We start from the raw sequence: 23540 nt of genomic DNA, 5'->3' as shown, positions 1-23540 counted from the left end.
TTTAAACATTAAAGTTTTTGTGTAAGTACATCACCAGGTCCCGCTAATACAAGAAAAATTGTCTTTATAAAATCATTCTATTTCAACTGTTTATGTGTTTAAAAGTTGTTATTTTTTCTGTTTTACAATGAATCTTGTGTTGTATTCGTAGAGTAACGAATTTAATGTAACTAAAATCCACCCATATCTTTTGAATGACAACTTTTACAATATCAAATTAATTAGTTAATAAGTTAGACAACTTAAACAATATTTAGTTGCACATTTTATTTCCAAACTATTTCAGCTATTCCAAGCTAAGAAGTTAATGTTAATGGAGATTTAAGTGATAAATTTATTTGGTGTTTTTTTTTTGTGACAGCTTTATACTCTTTCATTGTAAAAGCGCATCACGTTGAATGTTATCAACGTTAAATTTGTTTTAAGATTTTTTATTGTTTCTTGACTAAGATTTTATTCACTCGGCGGCGACCTATGGCGATATACTTACTTAGGTAAACTTGAATAAATTTTTGATTCGAATCTTATAGTTTTTATTTTAATATTTAAATTCTAAATTAATTATTTAACTCACACTTTCTTGTTAAAACGATCTTACTTTTTCACAAAAAAACACAAAAAGTTTCTAAATTGAACGTATAGAACTCTCAGTAGATAGCAGCACTGTAGCAAAAATTTAAAGCTTTCTTTGACTGGATTATAAGAATAATTTATATAATCCCAAATAATTTTTCTTCAAAAACTACGATACGTATTTTACTTTTAATATATTATTGCTTTAATTTGAATGAAATAAACCTACTTACATGAGTCTATACTTAGATTATAATACACAGGCCTCAAAGTAAGTTTTATTATCTTTTGCGTGTACTGACGTAGTGTAATACTTTCGTTGTTGTTGAATTAAGCAAAAATCTACACAATGGGCTATTTCTAGTCTGCCCACACGGGGTATCGAAAGCCATTTTTCACGTTGGCAGTCCACACACATACCGCTTTGCCACTAGGAGTAATATGTTCGTCCTGATTTTGTAACAAAATATTTATGACCCTAATTTAATAATACCTTATCTTTATTATACCTTGAACTATTATTTTTATTTTAGCATACAATCAAAATTTGTGATTAACCATCAGTTTTGGTAGTAAATAAATAATTTTAAAGTGGTCTTTTTTTTTTTTCTCTCGCTTGTCAGCAAAATTATTTTACGACTAGAACAAATATATATATATATATATATATATATATATATATATATAACTTATCTAAAATAGTACACATGTAGAAAAAGTAATTTCTAAAACAAAAATATGTTATTTTTGCAAACCACGCAATTATTTTTGATACACTGAGACCCGTTACAGTTTTAAACCTAAATCGTTTGATTAAATTAATATAATTGTTGTGTTAAAAGATTGTATTATAAGCATTAGCAATGAGAAATAAATTTACGTATTTTAGGTTAAAACAATTAAAGATTTGAACAAACTGCAGTTGTTTTAGAATTATTGTGCTAGTTTATTTTCCAACGTAATATTTATGTTAAACATTAATTATCACCAAATGACATTAGCATGTATGATTCCGCTCAAAATTTGCATTTTGGGATGTTTTGTTTGCCTCTCTCTGTCAATTTCAGCAAGGGTAGGAATAAATTTACGTAGAAGTTAGGTTAAATCTATTAAAGATTTGAACAAACTGCAGTTATTTTAGAAGCAGTGTGCAAGTTATAACTCCCAAGGTATCCGATATTTATTATTAAGAGCATTTATAAAAATATATACCTGTTAATATATACTATTTGAAATATTATTTAATTAACACTTATTAACACTTTAATGGTACTAGTTGAAAGTTTTGAAACATTCTAACATGCTGCAATTATTTGTTTTTATAAAGTCTTAGTTTAATTATATGAAAGACAATGTTGAAAATTCTCTCAGGGAATTTATTTTCGAAACAGTTTGCATGCACTGGAGACCTTGAAATTATATCAAATTGACGGTACTAGATGGCAGTTTGATTATTTCAAAGGTTCGTGTGCAAAAGTCCCACGTGTGAGGCGCGTTATCAGAAAGTGGCATTTCTTCCATTTTGAGACGATTTCGTTGAGGATTTGTGTGCGATTTCTTCAGGCAGGTAGATAGTTTTATATATTGATTTTACATTCGACAAAGAGCAACAAAAATATTTTTAAGTCGTTTAAATATGAAAAAGTATCTACTGAAGTAAAAATTAAAAAGTTGGCAATTTTGTTTTTATGTATAAACCGTAATTACAACTTAATCGTTTGGAACTGGAACTTTTTATTATATTATACCGATTTGGGCTTCACTAGGCCTATTGACTTTATATTAAGGCTTAACGTTTAAGTGATAGACCTGTAAGTTGTAATTTCTAAGGGTCTTTTGTTCGCTCACTTTTGTTTTGTATAATATACTTTAAGTGATAGCTAAGTTAATACAAGTTCAACAAGACTTAGTAATACTAATGAAATTGAAAGTATAGTATATAGTTTTATATTATAGTAATAATTTAACTATTCACTCACTGTAACTTAGTTTAACGTTGAAGTTAAACGAAAAGGATATTTTTATTTATCACTTTGAATAGCTCCGAATTTTGAATTTTTGGCTGATAATATTACTAAAGCACAGATAGTCCATTGTGTATCTGTGCTTAATTCAAAAAAATGAAACTATTATTAAAATTACTGTGCATTGCATTATGGTTAACACGTTAATTCCCCTTAAGTTAAAGGATGGGTTGATAACTTGTATGTTTAAAATAATAATTACATTAAGAATGTTTTCTAGTTAATGTAAATTTTCGCTTAGTTTTTTAATTAATACACATTAAAAGTAACTTTTTCTTACAATTGTTGATTTTTCCATACATTGTATAGAATTAACCTCTTGCATAGATTTGGCACTGTTTCGATGCAAACTTGATACATTACACTAAATCAGTCTGTATTTTATTCATAATTGATGTGTTTATATTGACAGTTGACAAGTTGCACATTCTTTAGGCCATTGTGGCATTACAGTCATGATTTTTGCCAGGTTGGTGGATCACCATTTTGATAAAGGGACAAATAATATCAAAGCAAATACAGTTGGATGTTTGTAGTTTACATAAGTCTACCCTATACATATGTTACTGTTGAAGCTGTTATGGAAATTCTTCAATTGTTTATCTTGTCAGTAACATGGAGAATCATTTAAACATAACATCAATGAGATATTGGGTAAAGTTGTAATTAATTGATCTTGATTCTTGTCCATACCAGCATCCTGCCAACTCGTGGACAGTTACATTGTGTTAAAAATTGTAAGACAACATTTACATGATATACAAAATGAGCTGAATGTGCATGGTTTAATTCCAGTTTTTCTCTTGCTTCCTGTGTTCTCCAGTTGATAGCTTCCAACCACAACATGCTTCTTTCAATATCTTGACTGGGTATCAAATAGAAGGAAAGTTTGGGTTTTTTCACTTGTTATAGTTATTCGTCATCCTTGCAGTTTTGAAATAAAATATCACTTACAAGTCTCAATAGTGGGCAAGTGTATGGAATGAACAAAACTTCCCCTTTGTCATGCTGTTTGCTTGCTTGGGTTTCTGTGTGTACATTGCATTGTGGGAGAACAAATTTTCCAGATGTTTGACTTATAGAACCTACCATGTCTTTGGGATATAATGTCTAAGGCCTAACAGTAACAAGAAGGCATGGTTATCAGATTTTAAGTAAATCCTGATTTGGAAGCTGACTTGGTGGAAATCCCACACAGCTTATGAAATGAAAGTTCTTGTGTGAACATTTCCTGAATTTACAAAAAAGTAAAGTTCCTGGTTTAAATTATCACTGGTTTGTAAAAGATGTTTTTTTGTTAATGGGACATTCACCTGCCAAACATTTGGCTTAACAGGTTTGTTTTAAAATGGAATTCAATATTAAGCCTTCTTTATCAATGCCTTGTGTGTACAATATGGCATATTTTGTAATAGTATACATTTATAATAGCCTCTATCTGAACTGTTAAGTGAATTTCCTGGTTAAAGTAATTGAAGTATTTGTAAATGTGTGCATGTGTGTAAATAAATAAAAGTTGAATATTTAGTAATAAAACATTTGATTGGTTTGTATAACATATTTGTTATGGTGTTAATATTTTTGTTAATGAAGTGATTATAATCATTTTTGAAAACAGTCATATGCTAATCTTACGTTCCCTTGTGTTTTCTAAATAGAAGTATATAATAGTAATTCATACTTGTATTGCAACTGGCTTGAGAAACACGGGTGTTTAAGAAATGCATAAGCAGTAAATATCTTGATAAAGGAAAAAATAACTTGTTTATAGCATACTATTTTTTTCTTTATCTTATATTAAGTTTTAAGACTGAAATTTGTTAAACCCAACATTTTTGTATTATGTCTTTGCGTATTTTAATGCTAGTCACTAAAGTTCTGTATTATTGCTATCTTGTTAATTGCTGTTGGTATATGCAAGAACAAAAATAAATTCATTGCTTTACCTGTTACACTTGTATATAGGTAAACTAATTCTATTGAAGATGAGACCTGACAGATATGTCATACACTATTAATAAAATGGTCATCTAATCTATCTGCTGAGATGTGAAACACTGTATACAGGCTTTGATGCTTTTAGTATGAGAAACATATCAATATGAAGGCATAACCTGAGTCACACTGGTGGAATGAAAAGATTGAAAATACGTGAGACTTGAGTTATGGAGGACAAGGTGCAGACTAGACATGTATAGTTGTTAATTAGTAGAATAGCTCATATAATGGTTTGTTTTTTAAGTTACAATTGTTTATTAATTTTTAGCTAAACATGGATGTGAAGACTTACACTTAAGTGAACATTCTTTCAACATTGTTTTAATTCTTATTTCTAATACCATTAATCTTGCACTGTTACAGCATTTTGTTGAAAAGAACAACTTGAGGAGTTATTGTAAGCGTCTTGTAACGCTTCCATTCTTATCTTGAAGTTTTTGCTCCAAGTGGAAATAATTCAACTAGTTAATCATTCTGTGCAACATTTCTTTATTTACAAGGTTTCAAAAATTTGGTAAATACACACTTGAAGGTTGAATGTTGCTTAAAGAAATAATTGGCAGTAATTTAAATTATGAAGATAGTTTTTATATTTTTCTTGATGCTGTGTTTCTGTTGTAACATTTATGTAATCTATAGTTATTTTTTTATAAGAAGTAGGTAACTATTTTATTGATCAAATAAAAACATAGCAAAAAATTAAAAGTTGGTAATATACATTTGATTGGTCTTACAAAAGGAATTCTTGTGACTTATTAAAAGGGATTCTGGTTTTTACATTATTTTACTATTTTTGGTTTGTTCTTTTGTCATTGATAGCAGAATTTTAAAATGGACATTAGTTTTATTGAGAAAAAAACCGTATTTGTAATCTTCCAGTGACTCGGTGTAAGCGTGAAGGCTTCTAACTCAAAAATTTGGAGTCAGTTAACCATGGTGGACAACAGAAATAATTATGTAGTTTATTTAATGAGAAGACAAAAATTAACAATTTGTGCCCACAATAAATAACAAGTGAGCGTTCTTTGTTTTTATGAAATGGTATGTTGCAGCAAAGTTTAAGAACTAAAATACATTAAAGGGAGGTATCACAGTTTCAAAATTTTATATTTTGTATTGCAGAGTGCAAAGTAATGCAGCCAAAATGTTTCCACTAAAATCAACCCTCTTTGACAGTTGTATTAAAACAGTATTATGATTTTATATGCATTTATATCTTATGAGAATAAAACGGTGGAGTAGGAGACTTAGTGTTGGTCTAATCTGAGAATCCATTTAAAGATTGTTACCTGAGGCATGTAGATTTAACAAATATTCCTTGGATTTAGTAAAGAGCAAGAGAAGAGCTAATACACATTTTCAAGAAAGTAATGTTAGTATAGGCAAATTCATTATTCTACAGTCCATCATGAGTTCCAGTGAGTGTTATAAGTGCCACCGTACTGGACATTTTGCTCGAGAGTGTACACAAGGAGATGCAAGAGGAAGTGGAGGAGGATACAGAGGACGTGGTGGTAATGGTGGTGGCGGTGGCTTTCGGGGTGGTCGTGGTGCCCAGCGAGGTAAAGAAAATGTTATAGTTTAAGGTGAAGCTATATGTCTACGAATCTCGCCTCTGTTTCAGTTAAATTAATGTACTTCAGAGTTTTTAAAACAAACAAGGGAAAATGTACAACATGGGAATATATTTAGGTAATTGAAGTGGCAGTTTTGTAACTGCAAGTAAGGTAAAGCATCAATTTAAATTTCTCGAATGTCCTTGTACTTGACTGAATAGTAAGATTACTTTCATAGATATTTTTGAGATTGTGTTCTGCACTTAGTCTGTTCAGACATTACTGATTTTTCCTTTTCTATATAGCTTGCTTGTGATTGGCTGTTATAGTTGGGGGACCTTTGTATTACATTTTCTCTATTTTTGTTTACAAATTTGAACTTTTGTTGGGTTGAAAATGATTTTTTACTTAAGTGGCTTTTGTCTGATTTGTTGGACAGGCCAATTTCAAAATACTTAAACAAGTAATAAAATCTAGGTTACTGGAATTAAATAAATCATCTATCAATATCAGAGTAAATTATAGTAAGAAGGGTGACTTAGTTTATGGTTTTACTGTCAATATTAAGATTTGATCCACTGTTTTCATACAGTTAAGATTAATTATTACTAACTTTATTACTGTTATTATTAGTGATTTAATTCATCACATTTTAAGTTAGACAACATTAAAAGAACTTTACTGACATACGTGATTCATCCCTAATGAACAACACTCCTTTTCCTATATTACGTGTAAAGAGATCAAAGAAACTAATCATTATAGAAGAACCTAAAAGGCTTATACAGTTTATTTCCACTATACTACCACAATTTTCATTATATCAACTACAGTACTATCATATTCAAGCATGAAAAGTACATCCATCACTAGCTGTAGCATTAATGTGTATTAGTGTTTTTGTTCACTACGAAGAGGTTGTGTCATTACCATAGCTAATTACCATGATTCATTGCATAAGTTTTGGACTTGGCTCTATATATATAAAATGTGTGACTTGTCTTCAAATTTTCTTATAATTAGGATATCCCAGATTTTCAAAACTACTGAAATATGTATGCTATGACAGAAGTCAGAATAATCAAAAATTATTTCAGTGAGTTAAGAAGTAAATTTACATGAAGTTTCTTTGGTCTTCAATGAGAAAAGAATAAGAAATGCTGAAAACAGCGAAAATGAGAAATTCAAGGTTTCTCTGAGATAGTGAAAAGTGCTTATCAGTTGGTAGTATAGCGTGTGAGGAAGTTAGGCTTAAAAGTGATTGGTACATTATTCAAATGTTGCAGATTGAGAAATTAAACATTTCATATTTATTGGTACGAGTCAGCTATTGAAGAAACTTAGTATTTTTTTTAAAACATTTTTTGAGGTTACTGATTGCGTAGATACTGGTAGTTTACAAAATGTTTTGATAATTAATGGTATATTGAATGGTGTTATAAGTGTAAGTACATTTGTACATAAAATGTATTTTATTGAAAAAGGGTAGGACCAAAGTATCATCATTGTACTTTGTGAAGGGATTTTAAGAAATGCCTAATTGTTAAATATAATCTTGATTTTATATTTTTGTTCATGCTCAATTGTTTTAATTGCACGTGTTAATTATTTCACATTTCAGTTCCTCCAAATATCGTGGAAGTTTTCAAATCGATAAGATAAATAATTGGTCACATAACTCAGTTCTTTTATAAATAATTTGATCAGGTGTACAACATTTATATATATTAAGAAGTCTTGTTACTTATGTTAATAATACCAGAGTTTTGTTTGGTCCAAGTTAATAAAGGAGGCTATTTTTCTTCAAAAAACTGAAACAATTCTTTTTGGTTTAGATGTATAATTTTGTTACTAAAATTATCGTTTTTGTTTTATTAGTTTCATGTTATAGCTGTGGAAGGACTGGCCACATTGCACGAGAATGCAGGGAACAGGATAAAACCTGCTATACATGTGGTAATCAAGGCCATATCTCTCGTGACTGTGAGCAAGATGACCGAAAAGTGAAAGTGAGTTACTCTGATTTTTTTTGATAATTACACTTGGTATTAAGGTATCATTTCAACCTTTTGCTACTTTAAAGATGGTCACTTTATCTGCTATACATGCTTTAACATTACCTTACAAAAGTTTGTATTGTTTGGAACAAGGAGGAAACGCATGTCATGGTCTTAAGACAATAAGTTGTGCTCATTCAGATATCTTGTGAATGCAGAATAGTAAGTGGTTCAAGAGGCACTTTTCTCTTTCATGTCCTCTCCTGAACACCATAGTATTGTTTAGACCTTATATAATGTTTGTTTTAAATATAGTTTAAAGTTTATATGAAACTTACCTATGATATCTGTTATAATTGGACTCGGGTTTTGTCTATTGTGAAATTTGATATTCTTGCTATCTAAATGTACATGCACTTCAATGGATGTAAGGGAAAAAGCAGATATAAATATACTTTAATAGACATTTAGTAAAATAACAACAAATGTTTAAAACTGTATAACAGAATACTGTAGAATAACAAATTTACTGTTAGTGTTGAATATTTGGTTCTACCCAAACCATACGAGTTAGGTGTTATCTCTTTCTCAGATATAGGCTGTACATTTTAAAGACTTAACTAATGTTTTTTTTTAAACAATTATATTTGGATTTCTTTGTGTGTGATTTACATTTTTTGTATTCTAAAATCTTGTATCTGAGGGTTAGGTTTGTTTTGAATTTTGTGCAAAGCTACACATGTATCTAAGGGAGTTGACACAAATCACATGACTAATGTTTTCTGGCTCTGTAAGCTAGTGATTAATAAATGCTAGGTTTTGTCAGTTATTACTTTCAGGAATTACATTTTATAAATCTAACAACCATTTTGAGAAAAATGATCTGTTTAATATTTGTGGTAGTTATTAATTTTTTTCCTGTAATATTAATTACTTCTGTTGACAGTAATATTTGAAAATTTATTATTTATCATCCAAAATAATTCTTATGAAATTTCTTTCTTAAAACATAAAATGTGTGATAGTGTTGAACTACAGACTTCACATTCCTATTTATCTGTTCCTTCCAAAGTAAACCTGGAAATATTAAAGTTTGAATGGGTAACATTTAAAATGCATCTACAATATAGAAATATCACATTGTTGGCCACCTATGGTTCACCAGTTTTATTGTAGCTGTTTAAAGAAATGTCTTTTGTTTCATGAGTGGAGAGAAAATTTGTAAAAGAACTACATGAATAGTTCTTATTAGTGTAAAGTTTACAGGTTATTCAAATGTGTATCAAAACCTTTTGTGCCACTAAGCCTAGTCAAATGTGCTCACTTTATGAACAATTAAAATAACACTGATCAATATTTGAAGTGTAAAACATCAGAATCAAAATCACGAACAAATCTTTAGTTAACTAATTAATTGCAAAATCTGATTTTTTTTTTGTTTAAAAGTTTTTTTCTAATGTTTCTTACAGTGAAACTTTGTGGAGATGCACATTATTAAAAGTAATTTAGTGATTTTTACAATCTACTATGTGAACTTGAGTTGGGTCTCCATTGTCACAGTAGGAGTATAAACCATTGAAAACAAATTACACAAGTTATTGTGTATACAATTGTTGATTTACAGTTTTAAGAGAAACTTTTAGAAATTGCGAGTATACATGTCATTATTGGACAAACAAACATTAAAATATAGTTGGGATGTCTCTTGTTCAAGGTCAACATTTATAAACTGGCATCTGAAATGATACTTGAAAAAACAGTTTGATATAATTAAATAAAACAAAAGAACAATCAAAACTTTTCAAACAAACATTCCTTGATCAGGAGAAATATTACAAAGTTATTGTAAAAGTTCAGTGTGACTTAGTATTCACAGCATTGAAAGTGTTTATAACTTTATAATTTATATACTAATGTCTTAACAGAAGGAATAATACCACAACTGACATTTGATAAAATAATAAAAAAAAGTTTACAAATGTACATATTAATAAAGTTCACTTATTGTTCTGGAAAGTTCATCATGTTCGTGGTACAAATTAAATGTAAAGCATTTTATAGAATATGACCATTTTCAATACTCATGTCCATGCACCATATTTTGGTAACTGCCATTAGTTTAAACAGTTATTATACTTAATGCAGGCTGTATAACAGTTTCATACATATATTGTGGCTTGTTGGCTGGGTCACACATGTTCTGATTAATTTATCATATAATGTTAATGTACTTTAATGTTGTAGTTTAACTGTGAAATGTCATGATAATTTATCTTGGGTACTTGGTTTAAACAATTGTTTTGTTTTCATTTACATGATTATAAAAAATTGGTTTACATATAAAGAGATAATGAAGTTTGAGTCCTAACGTGGTTTAAAGTACATAATAGTTGACAATGCCCTTCATAAAAAGTTTTTACTGTTGTGCCCGAAGCTCAATAAAAAAAAAAGATTTAACTGACCTAAAGGTCAATTAAACTTGATTATTGAGAAACCTAACATCATGATGAGTACATGTAACAATATTTAATAGTGTATTATTCATGTTTGTATGAGTGAACTTTAAATTAAAGGTTTTGGAGAGTTTTAATTGTTCTGTTACAGGAATATTTTTATAATATTTACATGTTTTTAACTTTCATTCAATACTTCTTAATACTTAGAATGTTCCTAAGTTGATGTGAACATTTCAGTGTTACGTTTGTGGCAAGAATGGTCACATTTCACGAGACTGCCGAGAAGGGGACAGGGATGACCGCAAGTGTTACAACTGTGGAGAGACTGGACATATAAGTCGTGATTGCCCAGAAGCAGTTGAAGGTGGTGATGTTGATAACACGGTCTGCTACCGGTGAGTACAGAGCTAAGAAACAGAGGTTTCTGTGATGTCCACACTTGGACACTTTAAAATATAGACATCTTAATAAAGGTATTATCTTTTATTTGAATGTCTTTTTATACATTGTTTTCTGGTTCTCAAATACAGGTTATAACCATGTCAGTGTACTTACTTCTTTAGCCAAGTTATATTTTTCTTTCATTCATTTAGAGTATTTTGGTTTTCTTTCCTTATAGATATAGTTAAGTAGCTGATAATGTTTATCATTTTGTCTATTTTATTTAGTGACCTGAATAATTAATGAAAATATCCAATAACAACAGCTTTTACAGTAACTAAGTTCTGATTTTAATCTTTTTGGCTCATGTTAGATCAGCATCAAATAAGAGTAACATTGACATTGGATATAAATTACCTGAGAATGACCCAGAGCTGTGGGATGAAGCATTGTAATTATTAGAATTAGAACTTAGTGTAAAAGTGCTTTTACTGCAATTTCAATATTATTAGGACCCATCATTCCATGGAGCAATAACAAGTGTTTTAGTTGTTATATATTTCCAAACTACTTGACACGTGAGAGTTTAGCATTTTTAAATGTGCTCAGATGATTTGTTTATAGCTAATATTGTTGAAAATCAGTTTACAACTTCCTTTAATCATAAAATAATCATTTTTGGATGATATTGTCTTAGTTTCATGCTATTAGTGGTTAAAAATCTTTTTTAATATTAAAATTAAGGTACAGTAGTTCAGAAAAATTCGGTGGGTGTTTACACACACACACACACACACACACACACACACACACACACACACGTGTAAGCTTTAGAGATAATAGATTAAGAATGGTAGAAAACTACTTCATGACACTTCAGTGTTAGCACGTTATATCACAAATTATTTGTTTAACTAGCTGAAACTTAAGATGTTTTGGTACCTAGTCTTTGTAATATGTTTTCCCTATAAATATATAACTAACTTGTTAAAACCTAAAAAGAACCTGTAAGTTAATATCTGCTTTTTAGTTGTCAGAATCTTTGATAAAATTTTGAAGTTTCAATCCCCCTTTTTTTAATTTTATCAAACTGGTAAAAGGGATCCAGGGAACAGAGGTAAAAACTATAGGGCTAAAATAAATAATCAGAACATTGCTTTTATAGTATTGAAATAAACATTTTAAGATAATACATACTTTTAAGCTGACCTTTGATGTAAGGCTTTGGGACAGTGACTTAACTATTAATAAGCACCAAAACCAGCTCTTCACCATAAACTTATGTTGGTCAGTGTTTGGTGATTATGGGCAGATGTGATCCATTATTAATTTTTAAACCTAGTGGAAACAATCACAGTATAGAAATGTTGTGAATTTGAAATTATGCATTAAAAGGTGTCATTAAAACATCTAATTGTTAATTGCAGTGGACCCATTATTGGTCATGACAATGCTTGGCCTCATTTTTTGTGTTTTACTGTCCAAAACTAAATGAATGTCAGTGTGCAACTTCACCTCATCCACCATATTTGTCAGTTCTTTTCCCTACATATAATCACGTTAAAAACATGTCAAAATGTTTAAAAAGGGAAAAAGTTGGCAAACCAAAGGTCAATTGAAAGTGCCTTCAGAAACTTCATTGCATCAAAGGATGTTCAGTTCTTTAAAGATGAAACTTATAAACTAACAACTTGTTGGTAGAAGTGTATTGAGCCTAAAGAATTTTATTTTTATTAAATGAATTAAACAACAAAAAGATATACTTGTTTCACATTCTCCTTTAAAAATCTAGCATTTCATATGCAACAGTCTGATAGTCAGACCCATTTGCCAAAACTGCCTCTTTCACAAATTGCCAGTAGTTGTCTCTGACATTTTATCCAATATTGTTTATAAGCAAAAACTTAATCTGTCAAATGATGTATAAAATTGCATTATTTTCAGTACACACTTATCTATTTTATTTTCAGTTTTAAAAGATGTGGTGAGATCTAGAAGGCTACAGAAATATTAAGATTTTTATGAAAAATATCTTCTGCCCATAGATCCTCAGTGTTCATATGTATTACATAGTTTATATTGTTTTGACACTTATTTAGGATTTGTTCTTTTAAATTTTTGGTAACTTTTTTTCATTTGAAAGTGTGGGAACTCTGTTTATTGTACTTTTAAAAAAGTTTAAATACAGAATGAAGCTGTTTATGTGTAAATGTTTTGAATTTATTTTTCTGAACCAGGTGCAATGAAAAAGGACACATTGCTCGTAACTGTCGATCCACTCAAACTGGCAGCAAGTGCTACAACTGTAATGAGTTTGGCCATATTGCCAGAGATTGTGAACTCTAGGCATAACCTCTTCTGCTTACCCACGTCACAGCCTCTTGGTCGTTTAGCACAGGTGAGACTCAGCCTCTAACACGCTAGTTGCAGGCCAGTCAAGACTGGTTGGTTTGTGCTCTGAATGTCTTGAATTTTGATGTTGGTGAGATGTTTATCTACTTTGGATTATCTTCTGTGTAGGTGTTACTACTAGGCCTCCCAGCAAAATATTAGAAATCTTAAGAAAAATGTATATTTTCAATCTGATCCTTTTTTTCTCTTACATTTGCTTAAAATAAGCTTTAAAACCTAAGTGTTTAGCCAAAATAATTGCTGCAGAAGTTTGAGTGCTTTAGTCATGATATTCTATAATTTTCTACCATGCTAAAATTTGTTATTGTAAACAAAGTACTGGATTTCTTCGCAGACGTTTTACACGTGGGTGGTGAAGTTTGCATTTATTATGAATAGCATAAAAGTTGCATATGTCTACATTTTTAGAGAAAAAATTTATTTCAAACAACTTGTTTGCTGTGGCTCACTGGGGGGCCTGTATTACAATTCTCAGCAGAGGTTGGCAGTGAAATCAGTAAAACATTACAGTTTCAAATTGAAAACTATTTCAAAATTTATTTTTTACATATAGAGCATTGATTTTTATTAGCTGGTATTTAAAATGTTTTTGAATTTCTAAATGAGAAAATATTATTGTGGATTTTTTCAAGAAGTATAGTTGATGATGACTTCAGAATATGTTGGAAACCTGTTATCAGAGTGGACTGAGCTGCCCTGTGGCTTTGTCACAGTGAAACTAGTTGGAGTTTAGATGTGTGAAGTTTTGTGGTGAAGGTTGTTGCCGTGGGAGAAAGGAGGTTTAACTTTTTTCCCCCTTCCTACACTTGTTTGGTGTTGATTTTTGTAATTAACTCAGAAATGGCTACCAACAAATTGCATGTAGTCCATAATTTCATGTTTATTTTTTATTTAATCTTAAACAGTATTCTCTGATGGTCTGCTGTTCTTTTCTGTAAGATGTAGTAGACCTTATCTTTGAGTTGTTAGGTGCATATCTGATATTGGAGAGCTGTATTCTCTTACTTTGGAACAGATATTTCATAAGAAGTTGTGTTAAGTGAAAGAACTGAGTATTGTACTATTTTTGATGAATGGTTGACAGGTAATCAGTTGGCCCTGACTTGTTCAATGGTCCTTGTGATTTTCTGTTATGCCTTAATTTTGAACCTGATGTAAAAGAATGTAATGCAAACTGTCTTATTGTATCTTATATTGTTTTAATGATTAAACTTGTTCAACAAATACAATGGAAAAGAAGTTCCAGTTATCTTTTTTTTGTGTGCTAATGGGTAAAAATACTTAGAATAATACTATACCAGTACTATAACTTAAAAGTAACGTATAGCATAGTGTTAAAACAGCTTAAAATTATTTATCACTGAAAGTCCATATTGTTTTGTTATGTCCAGTTCATCTTTATTTACTTAACATAGTAAGTTGTAATAACTAAATGAAAAACTATGATGATGGCTTTCTTCAGTAAATGAACATCTACCATTTGATGTATAAAGGTTATCAAATAATTTGTCAAGTATACCAAATCTAATTTAGATATCTTTAAAAATGCTAAGATAAAGTTGGTTAACACATTTAGAAAACTAATCTTTTTGATTCATATTTTGTTTAACAAAAACATATTTTAATTTTTTTCACTAAAACTTCAAAGTTTAATAAACATGGAATTAGTCAGCTGAAGTAAATTTGGTTAGCTGTTTCATTTTAATTTCAAATGTCTGGTTAGTCAAATGAAGTGGTTTTATCTTTGCTCTATGATGTATTTTTATGAGATTTAAAGTAAATTTGTTTGTTTATAAATTTAATTTTTTTCAAGATTCATTTTATCTTTCAACTTAAAATAGTTTGGTAATAACTGAAAAGAATGTTACATGTCTCAAGTCAAAGTCTACACTTTTTTTAACAGTTTAAATAAAACATTGTGTAAGTTTATTAAAGTTGGTAGTGAAATAGAAACTTTTAAACTGACTCTCAGCAGTATTTAAATAATAAGGAATATTAAAAGTTAATCCAAGTTCTCGTACGTTCTTTATTCTCATGTGATCAATAGATGTAAAAGCTAACTGGGATATTAACTGCAAATTTTAGTGTCGCCAGTTTCTTTTGCCCTGTCTTGTTTGTGATTTTTGAAATAAAGCCAACTTTGGATACAGTTTTACTATTTTCCTTTATGTGAAGAACTTCATGATACTATAGGAGAATGTCAGAAGTTATTGAGGTAGAAACTCGGTTATCTTTTTAATTAAAAATTTGGTTCACTGCTACTTCAAAACATTCTTACCATAGTAACGTTTACCACCAAAAGTTATACTATCTTATGTTGGAAAAAGCATGGAAATTAGCATGCATTTGATTTTTAAATACCATATTACATTGTATGGGGAATATATTCTGGGAAACATGCCTTTCTGAAGTAAAGTGAGCACTGATATTATTTCAAGTACATTACTGAAAATTAACATTTATTTCAGTTTTTTATTTAGTGTTTCTAATACAGCAGCTACAGTAGTTCTGGTCGATTTCTTTGGACAGACTATATGTGAATCAATATTTGAGTCCACTTGTTGATAGTGTGCACAGAAGTACTGTGTATTATAGATTTTCACAGCTGAGAAAAACTTTACAGTTTACTACCAGTCCATAGTAAGTTTTACAGGCTTTAGCCATGAAATTTAAAATCAGTTTATTCAAAAATGCTTTTGAATTTTTAGTTATGTGACTTAGTATTTGTTGATCATGGGATGTATTGCACATGCTCAGAAAGACCAGTATATATAGAATTGAGTTTAATAATAAGAGTTCCTGCTAAATATCCAATCTTATATGGATCTTGTAGAAACCACAATTCCGTAACAGCCATCACTCATACATTTAATGTTGACACAGCCATGTTGGTAATTATAGTTTCAATTTGAGGTTTTCATATAAGGCCCAAACGATGACTTATTATAGAATGTAAATTTAAAATAATGCAGTGTTGGTGGTGTGGATGCATATAGATACACATACACATGTAAAGTTCACTTAGTACAAGGAATGTTCTGTACATTCATATTTCATGCCAAAAATGGAAGGTAACTTCGACTGTGCTCAGGTTATTAGATTTCTTGCTGTTGTAAATATTAACCCATATTTAAAGTAAAAAGTTGGTGTTTTAAAGTACAGTTTTATCCTTAAAAAATGATGGTTAGAATGATTTAACCTTTTCAGTTCACACTTCAAAAAAATATTGGCTAGAAATGAAATTTGCAAAAAGGTTATTGAAGAAATTAATTCTTATTTTATAATTTCTAATTGTATAAAATGTGTAAAGGTTATTGCTTAACAGTTAATTTGTGTTTCTTTCATTAGTCTTAGAACTAACCAAGTGGCTTGCATGTACTCAATGGCTGGAGTTGTCAGGTATCATTACTGTAAACTAAGTTAATTTATTTACACGAACAAAACCACTATCAGTGTTTACATTTATAACATTTGGTTAAAAAAACTACCAATCATTAGGTGTAAAATAATTTTAGAAAACATGACTTCTGTGATGTTGGTTGCAAGTGTTAGACTTGATTGAAGAGTTCAGTAGAATACATCAACCTTTGAGATGTTTGAATGATACTTCAAGCTGCTTGTACAAAGCTTGATTAGATGAAATCGGTTGTGTTTATTAAATGTAGTCATAATTGAGACTATGTAAGTAGAATCATGAAATATAAAAATAAGGTTCAGCTCGAGTGAGGAAGAATTGAATGTGACGTGTGTTAGTTACGCGGTAATATTTAACTTGTGATTTTAGAGGAGATACGTTCACATGAGCGATTTTCTTAACAGCGACATGTTTAGTTTTATCTCGTGAATCAACATGTACCTTCCGGCTTAACACCAATATCGTATATCAGCGGTCTCCATTCGGCTTAGTGCGTATCAATATTATTAGTCGACTGAAATATATATATACAATGAAATGGTCACCTAAGTTTTCATAAATCGTGTGATCATTACAAGAATATCAGGCCAATGGTACTGCACATTCATCGTAAATAGAGAAATTACTAAATTTGATTAAGCGGAAGCCGCCATTGATCAAGTGGAAGCTAATTAATTACTAAATTATGTCTAAGTGACACTAAATGTGTGTGTGTGTGTATAAGCGCAATTCTATTTTGGCACGTCGCTGCTGAGATCCGAAGTTGAAATATGTATCTATATAGTAAATTTTTCTAGTATACTTACTCAACCACATTGTCATCGTGCGCTATTCTTTCCTCATACATTCCGCTCAAATATTTATATTTTCACTTTCTCAATATGTTTACTTGCATTAACGCTGTTCATAATGGCTACAGTTAGTCCAGTTTTAGTCGCGACAGAAAACTGATTTTTGCTGATTTAAGAAGTGTAATGATTTATATTTTATCTCTACAGTAGAGGCTACAGTTGCAAAGTAGCCAGATGGAGACCTCTTCCCCCTAGGCAGTATTAAATGTTGATAATGTGACCATTACAGAAACTGTCACGTCATCCCACTTTTTAGGACTGATTTGTGCTAATGACTCATGTTTTTATAATTCTTGGACGATGAATGTATCTGGGCTTGACAAATGTCTTCTCATGAAGATTTGTTGAATATTTTGCAAACCACAACAGTATGGACAATGTTTGTTATAGTGTGAACCGCCATTTTGAAAACTGGTGACATGCAAAGAAATGGGCACTTACTGGTCAGTATATCATAATTTTCAAGCAAAACTTTACATACAAATTACCAACTTACCACAAAAGTGTTTACATACTAGATGCAGCTGTTGATTCAATCTGAGCCACAAAATCAACGACTATACTATTTTGACCGTGCCGCTTTCCAATGTCCAGGTATGAATCCGAGAATAATTAATAATCGTTACATGCGAAATTGCTAGAAACGAACTTCAGATACGCTTGGCTATGTTTTATAAAAGTGGGATTCAACTCCTCCAATCCAGATTTCTAATTTTGTAAATATCGTGTGTAACCGTGTTTCTTAAATTTGGCAAACATTTCATCTTCATGATGGTAGGTCATAATTCCAGTGTGATTACAATATTTTTAAAGTTACAAAAGCACGTTATTAACATTGTTTATCCTCTCACTAGGGGCACCATAAAATGTAATACCCGTACTACTGATATTTATAATTATGAGTAAGTAAATTAAAAAAAAAGCATAGCATAATCACAGTTGTAGCCATTCAAAATAAATAATGTGGATGTTTAGTGAGCAATTTTCTTTTCAAAAATGATTTAAGTGTGGTGTTAATCCATTCCTTATCAAAGTAATATGAGTTGATAAATTTGCTTCAACCGTGTGGAAATAAACGAAGCCCACAACGCCACTTAGAGTAAATATTTTCATATCTAAATTATATTTAACTAGCTTCGACTCGGTGGCGGCCATTCATGGTGTATTGTGCAATTCATTTTAAAAAAGTCTGCGAACGAACTACGTCTTGCATCCGTTTTTTGACTCCATTATTAATTTGGCCAACTGACGTAATGTTTAAAGCCTAAGGTTCTTGGTTCACGTTCTGCTTATGTAAAAATGTGTTCTGCAGTTTGAGAATGTGCAATCAGAATGACAGTCCACAATTCGATCCTGCAATGACTGTACCAGAAGTGCTATTTGTAATTAGCTGTAATCGGCTTAAAATTGGGGATTACTGTAACTCTGGAAGAAATTCTGTAAAAAAAAAAAATTGTGACAGAATGTAAGCTTCATCACACAGTACTTGTGTTGCTGTAAGATTTCTAAACTAGTTCCACTAATTAAGAAGCGGTATAAATGTATGTACACACATTTATTCATGAATTAGTAGATCATCCATTCTATGGTGCTGATTTTCTATCATTCCGTGATAGAGAAACACCATGTTTTAGTTGCAGCAGGTGATATACAGTATTTCTGAAAACATTTTTTTTTTTCTTGACGAGAAACTCACTTGAAATAAAAATGTATCGCGGAACAGTTGGTATGGGTATTAACAATTTTACTAAAAGCAAAGAACGTTTCGACCTTCTTAGGTTACCAAAGTAGACTTGAAAAAATTTGTATAAATTATTTAAGATATGGATAGTTCATTAACTAACTTCATTTTTTAAACTTTTATATTTGCGCTCTCAAAAGTAAGAGTTGGGCGATCAAGGAAATTACAAATTGTAGAAGTAAGAGTAGTGAAAATGCAGATTAAAACTCTCGATGAGGATGGAAAATATTAGTCCCGTATCGGCTTTCCAATAAAGTTGTGTTAATCTATGTATAGATTTGTTTAATAAAGCGAAAAATTTATTTCAGACACTTAAGAGCATCGTTAGAATATAACAGAACCGTAATGAAATTTTATTTAACGAAACCTTAAGCAAGAACGTTTTTTTCAGAAGTTTAATTGCCGATAGATAGCGCTCCAGTCGGCCAAAAATTCTTTTAAAAATAACACGAGGACTAAAATTGTATCACGTACACTTCTCGTGTTGTTTAAATGTCTTGATGGCTCGCTGGTTAAGACACTTGACTCGTCATCTCAGGGTCATGGGTTCAAATCCCCGTCACACCAAACACGACCGCCATTTCAGCTGTGGGGGCGTTATAATATGACTGTGAATCTCACTATTCGTTGGTAAGAGTTGGCAGGGGGTGATGACTAGCTGCATTTCTAGTCCTACATTGCTATATTAGGGACGGCTAACGCAGAGAGCACTCGTGTAATTTCGCGCGAAATTAAAACAAATCACATATTTTGACAGTAAATTGTGATTCCATTAGAATTAATTCAATTCGAGCTAAACCTCTAAGTTTCCTCGCTATATGTGTACGCACACACTGAAGTAAATTTTTGCCAAAGTTACTTGTCTGGTACATCAGTCGAAAGTGTTTTTTTTTCTTTTAAACATAAACACGAAGTACACAGTTGTAGCTGTTGCTCATAGCATAACTTTTAGCTGAAAACGCCATCTCTTGACAGAATTGAAATTAATTTTAGCTTAGCTATCATATCGTTTCCTCTTTCTAAGCTTAAAACTCGTTACTGCATTTGGCTTCGAACATTTCTCTTTCATTTTCTGTATGTTCGTATTTATAATAATAAAAGAACTGAGTTAATTCTGACTTACTTTCAGAATAACACTCCTGATCAAAAGGAATAACTTTAGTGATTTCACTAGTTAAAGCACATTGCAACATTCCAATTTGTTGTTTTTAATAGAGCGTAATTAGTTTTCAGGTGATTTTTTTTTCGTATGTTCAGAATTCCACCTACCTTCACACTTGTGTTATGAATTGTGCTTTACAGTCAGTGTAGTGTACTTTTTCTCATATGAAGACTACACATAACAGGCATTATACTTATGGAACGAAGACTTGCTAGGACTAAATTTAAAGAGCAGAGCTATTTTTTTGTATTGTAAACTAGAACTCGACTGTAAGTGTCATTCTTTATATATAGAGAGAGATACTCTCTTTAGAAACAGTAACCACGATAAAACTGAAATAGAAACCTTTATAATCCGAGCACTTTCGAAAGGTGGACCTTTCTTCTTTAGGGGCAAACTTTTTGGAGCCATGTGTTTTTAGCACATCATGAATAGACAAGTAACCACATGTTCTGCTCTTCATCTAATGTACATACCTACTTGTCACAAAGAGCCATTATGTTGTGATTGTGATAAGTTATGAGCTGTTAGATGGACTCCACTAAAACAGGTTCAGTGTAATTACACATACCTTGAGTAGCTGAAACATTGCAACAAATATTAACATTATTTAACAAAATATTTTGTTGGCTGGTTGCAAGTTTCAACTTAGCACAAGCACCAACATAACTGTATAGTTGCTAGCACAAACTATGGCTTCTTAACTTACCACAATTGATTCTTCCAATCATAAATTAATACTGTATGACTGTGTATATACATAAACAATTTTAATACAAGGACACAGCATCTAAAGGTAAGCAGATAATGAAAGATGTAAGGTCAAAGGTCACTGAACAGTTTATTTATTCACATTATTAAGTACCCAGTATGCAGATTACCAGAATAATGACATCAAATGTTCATCTGAAAATGTAGTGCTTAGCAACACAAAAATAAAACATATTCTTATGCCCTTGGTTGCAGTGTTGTACATATTTTCAGCTGGATCAGTTCATAAACTAAGACACACTCACAAAATCATTGTAAAGAACATAAGTTTATAATATAAACTAATTAAGTAAAGATAACATTATGACCAAGTTTTGACAGAGGTCATTCATCAAGCTGTATGATTACAATACCTGTCCTTTGTGGATAATACTGTTCCAGTCATATCTAAAAATACACAGTTTTAACTGAAGAGTTGGGATAATGCAGTTCATGTTTGAAATTTACTGTTACAGAAATAGGCACACAATAATTCTGCCTCCATGAAACAACCTGTATTATTCAGGTGGCTGGTCTGATCAAGTCTAATCAGGTCTGTTCAAGCCTGTTGTCTTACATGACCTTGTTCTAATATAAAAGACTGATATATTTGAAGACAATTGTCAGTTCACCATCACTGTTTGGATCCCACAAAGTAAAAAATATTTTAAAATCATTAAAGTTTATGAATGAAGAATGTTCCTTCATAGTCATAATGTGTAGAACATGGTAAACAAAAAACTTTAAAACCACATGAAACCCTTCCATTATAGGATCATACTGCAGTTGGCAGCTATGCTACACAAATAGATGGATCACCCACAGCAGAACACCTTTAGACAATATCGGTGCTTGGAGTAATAGAAACATCGAAGACACCAAGTATGGCCAGCTGCTTCACCTACACTCTGCCTGAAGGATCACTGGCCTAGTGTGAACAGATAGAAAGTGAGGCTTTTTCAGCACTTGTATTTCTTCATCTGATGTTTGCCCAGGAAAGGAAAGCTGGTAGGTCTTGTACTGGAACATTGTGTGTCAGTGCTTTAACTCGCAGGTTTCTATCTTCAGTTAGTAATACAATTTCTCTGTAAAGTCGAAGCGGTGCATCTAGAAGAAGAAGATGTTTTTTTTATTGCTGTGAGAAATGTGTGTTACCATAACAAGATTTATATTCCGATAGCTTTGGACTAGTAAAAACATTAAGAATTGAAAACTTACAACACTGCAATGTTATCTTGAAGCCACATACATTCTTTTAGTTATGTTTACAGATATATGATTTCAAACCAAAATTCCATGATAGTTTAGGGGATGTATAAACATAGTAAAATAAAATAAAAATGTTGTCCTGCTTTATCCAACAACAGATAGAAGCAATCCATTAAAGCTAAAAATTCTGATGTTTCAAAATATTTTTAATCTAACATAATGGATGAAATACATATTACCATCAAATTTTCAAATGTACTTAGTTATCACTAGTCTATTTTTATAAACTTATGATTAACAGAAGTTTTATAAGAACAGTACTCCAAGTCCTCTGGAACTACTTTCTCCATCCATAGATGTGTTGAATCTGTATAACCATGATTAAATATGGTTGTCCAACACCACCTTTACACTGCAACAAGCTTCTGTGAAGGATGGTAACGTTCCAAGTCCTCTGGTACTACTTCCTCCACTTCTGGTTCTGCTCAATCTGTATAGCCATGATTAAACACCATATTTCCATTCTTCAGAGAAGGATGATAAGCTCCATCTGATATCAACATCTTAACAAACTTTTCACTCTTCCAAGAGAACATTAAAGTGACTAAAATGGAAGTCCATGGATGTACAGTCAACTTACTTCACATGTATGTTGAGAATGAAGAGAACATCAGATGCTGTGGATTTAAGACAAGTCACTTGATGCTGAACCACAGGGCTGTAACAAAGGACTGACCTTCAAAAGTTTAAGCCTTTGATAATGCAATTTGCATAACTTACTAATGGTATCATGATAGTCAACAGGTTTATTATATTGATTAAAAACCTTATTTTACAGTTAATTCTTATACATCCTATACCTATACAACCTCCTCATTGCATATCTAAAAGATGTTTAAATATCACTCTATATTGTATATGGTATTACATCTATTTTAACACAAACTGTTGTCAAATCAGCCATGTTGCTTGTGATACTCATGTGTGTGTGCACACATACACACACAGTAACTTT

At 31.0% G+C, this 23540-nt stretch overlaps 2 protein-coding genes across 10 annotated transcripts in view; one reads left to right on the top strand and one right to left on the bottom strand.

Annotated features, from left to right (window-relative positions):
• Positions 1 to 1988: 1988 nt before the first annotated feature.
• On the top strand, positions 1989 to 22672 carry LOC143244229 (uncharacterized). 9 transcript variants are annotated; one of them, XR_013024976.1, is made up of 6 exons: positions 1989 to 2140; positions 5998 to 6157; positions 8030 to 8160; positions 10842 to 10999; positions 13223 to 13383; positions 22090 to 22672. XR_013024976.1 is itself a non-coding variant. In XM_076488511.1 (5 exons), exons 2-5 carry the CDS (start codon positions 6004 to 6006, stop codon positions 13329 to 13331), a joined length of 552 nt encoding a protein of 183 aa, XP_076344626.1. In that variant the 5' UTR covers positions 1990 to 2140; positions 5998 to 6003; the 3' UTR covers positions 13332 to 15546. The 9 variants fall into 9 exon arrangements, 4 of the variants coding, with proteins under 4 accessions (XP_076344626.1, XP_076344629.1, XP_076344628.1 ...); XR_013024975.1 differs by lacking the exon at positions 22090 to 22672 and adding an exon at positions 14033 to 15546; XR_013024974.1 differs by lacking the exon at positions 22090 to 22672 and adding an exon at positions 14030 to 15546.
• The window catches only part of LOC143244228 (telomerase-binding protein EST1A-like), a 35992-nt gene continuing 33834 nt past the window's right edge, over positions 21383 to 23540 (bottom strand). The window contains exon 19 of the mRNA XM_076488510.1: positions 21383 to 22423. Within this exon, the coding sequence (XP_076344625.1) occupies positions 22293 to 22423 (131 nt within the window). The 3' untranslated portion in view covers positions 21383 to 22292. The remainder of the gene's footprint in view (positions 22424 to 23540) is intronic.

This window comes from Tachypleus tridentatus, chromosome 2, assembly GCF_004210375.1.
Source record: "Tachypleus tridentatus isolate NWPU-2018 chromosome 2, ASM421037v1, whole genome shotgun sequence".
Lineage (NCBI taxonomy): Eukaryota > Metazoa > Arthropoda > Merostomata > Xiphosura > Limulidae > Tachypleus > Tachypleus tridentatus.
The sequence above is the reverse complement of the archived record's forward strand: the minus strand, read 5'-3'. Positions and strand labels throughout refer to the sequence as shown.

Excerpts from the sequence above, each read along its gene's own strand:
- LOC143244229 (XM_076488511.1), top strand. The coding sequence starts at position 6,004 with ATGAGTTCCAGTGAGTGTTATAAGTGCCACCGTACTGGACATTTTGCT. Across the intron at positions 8,161-10,841 it reads AAGATGACCGAAAAGTGAAA|TGTTACGTTTGTGGCAAGAA; the intron begins GTGAGTTACTCT and ends TGAACATTTCAG. Across the intron at positions 11,000-13,222 it reads GATAACACGGTCTGCTACCG|GTGCAATGAAAAAGGACACA; the intron begins GTGAGTACAGAG and ends TTTCTGAACCAG.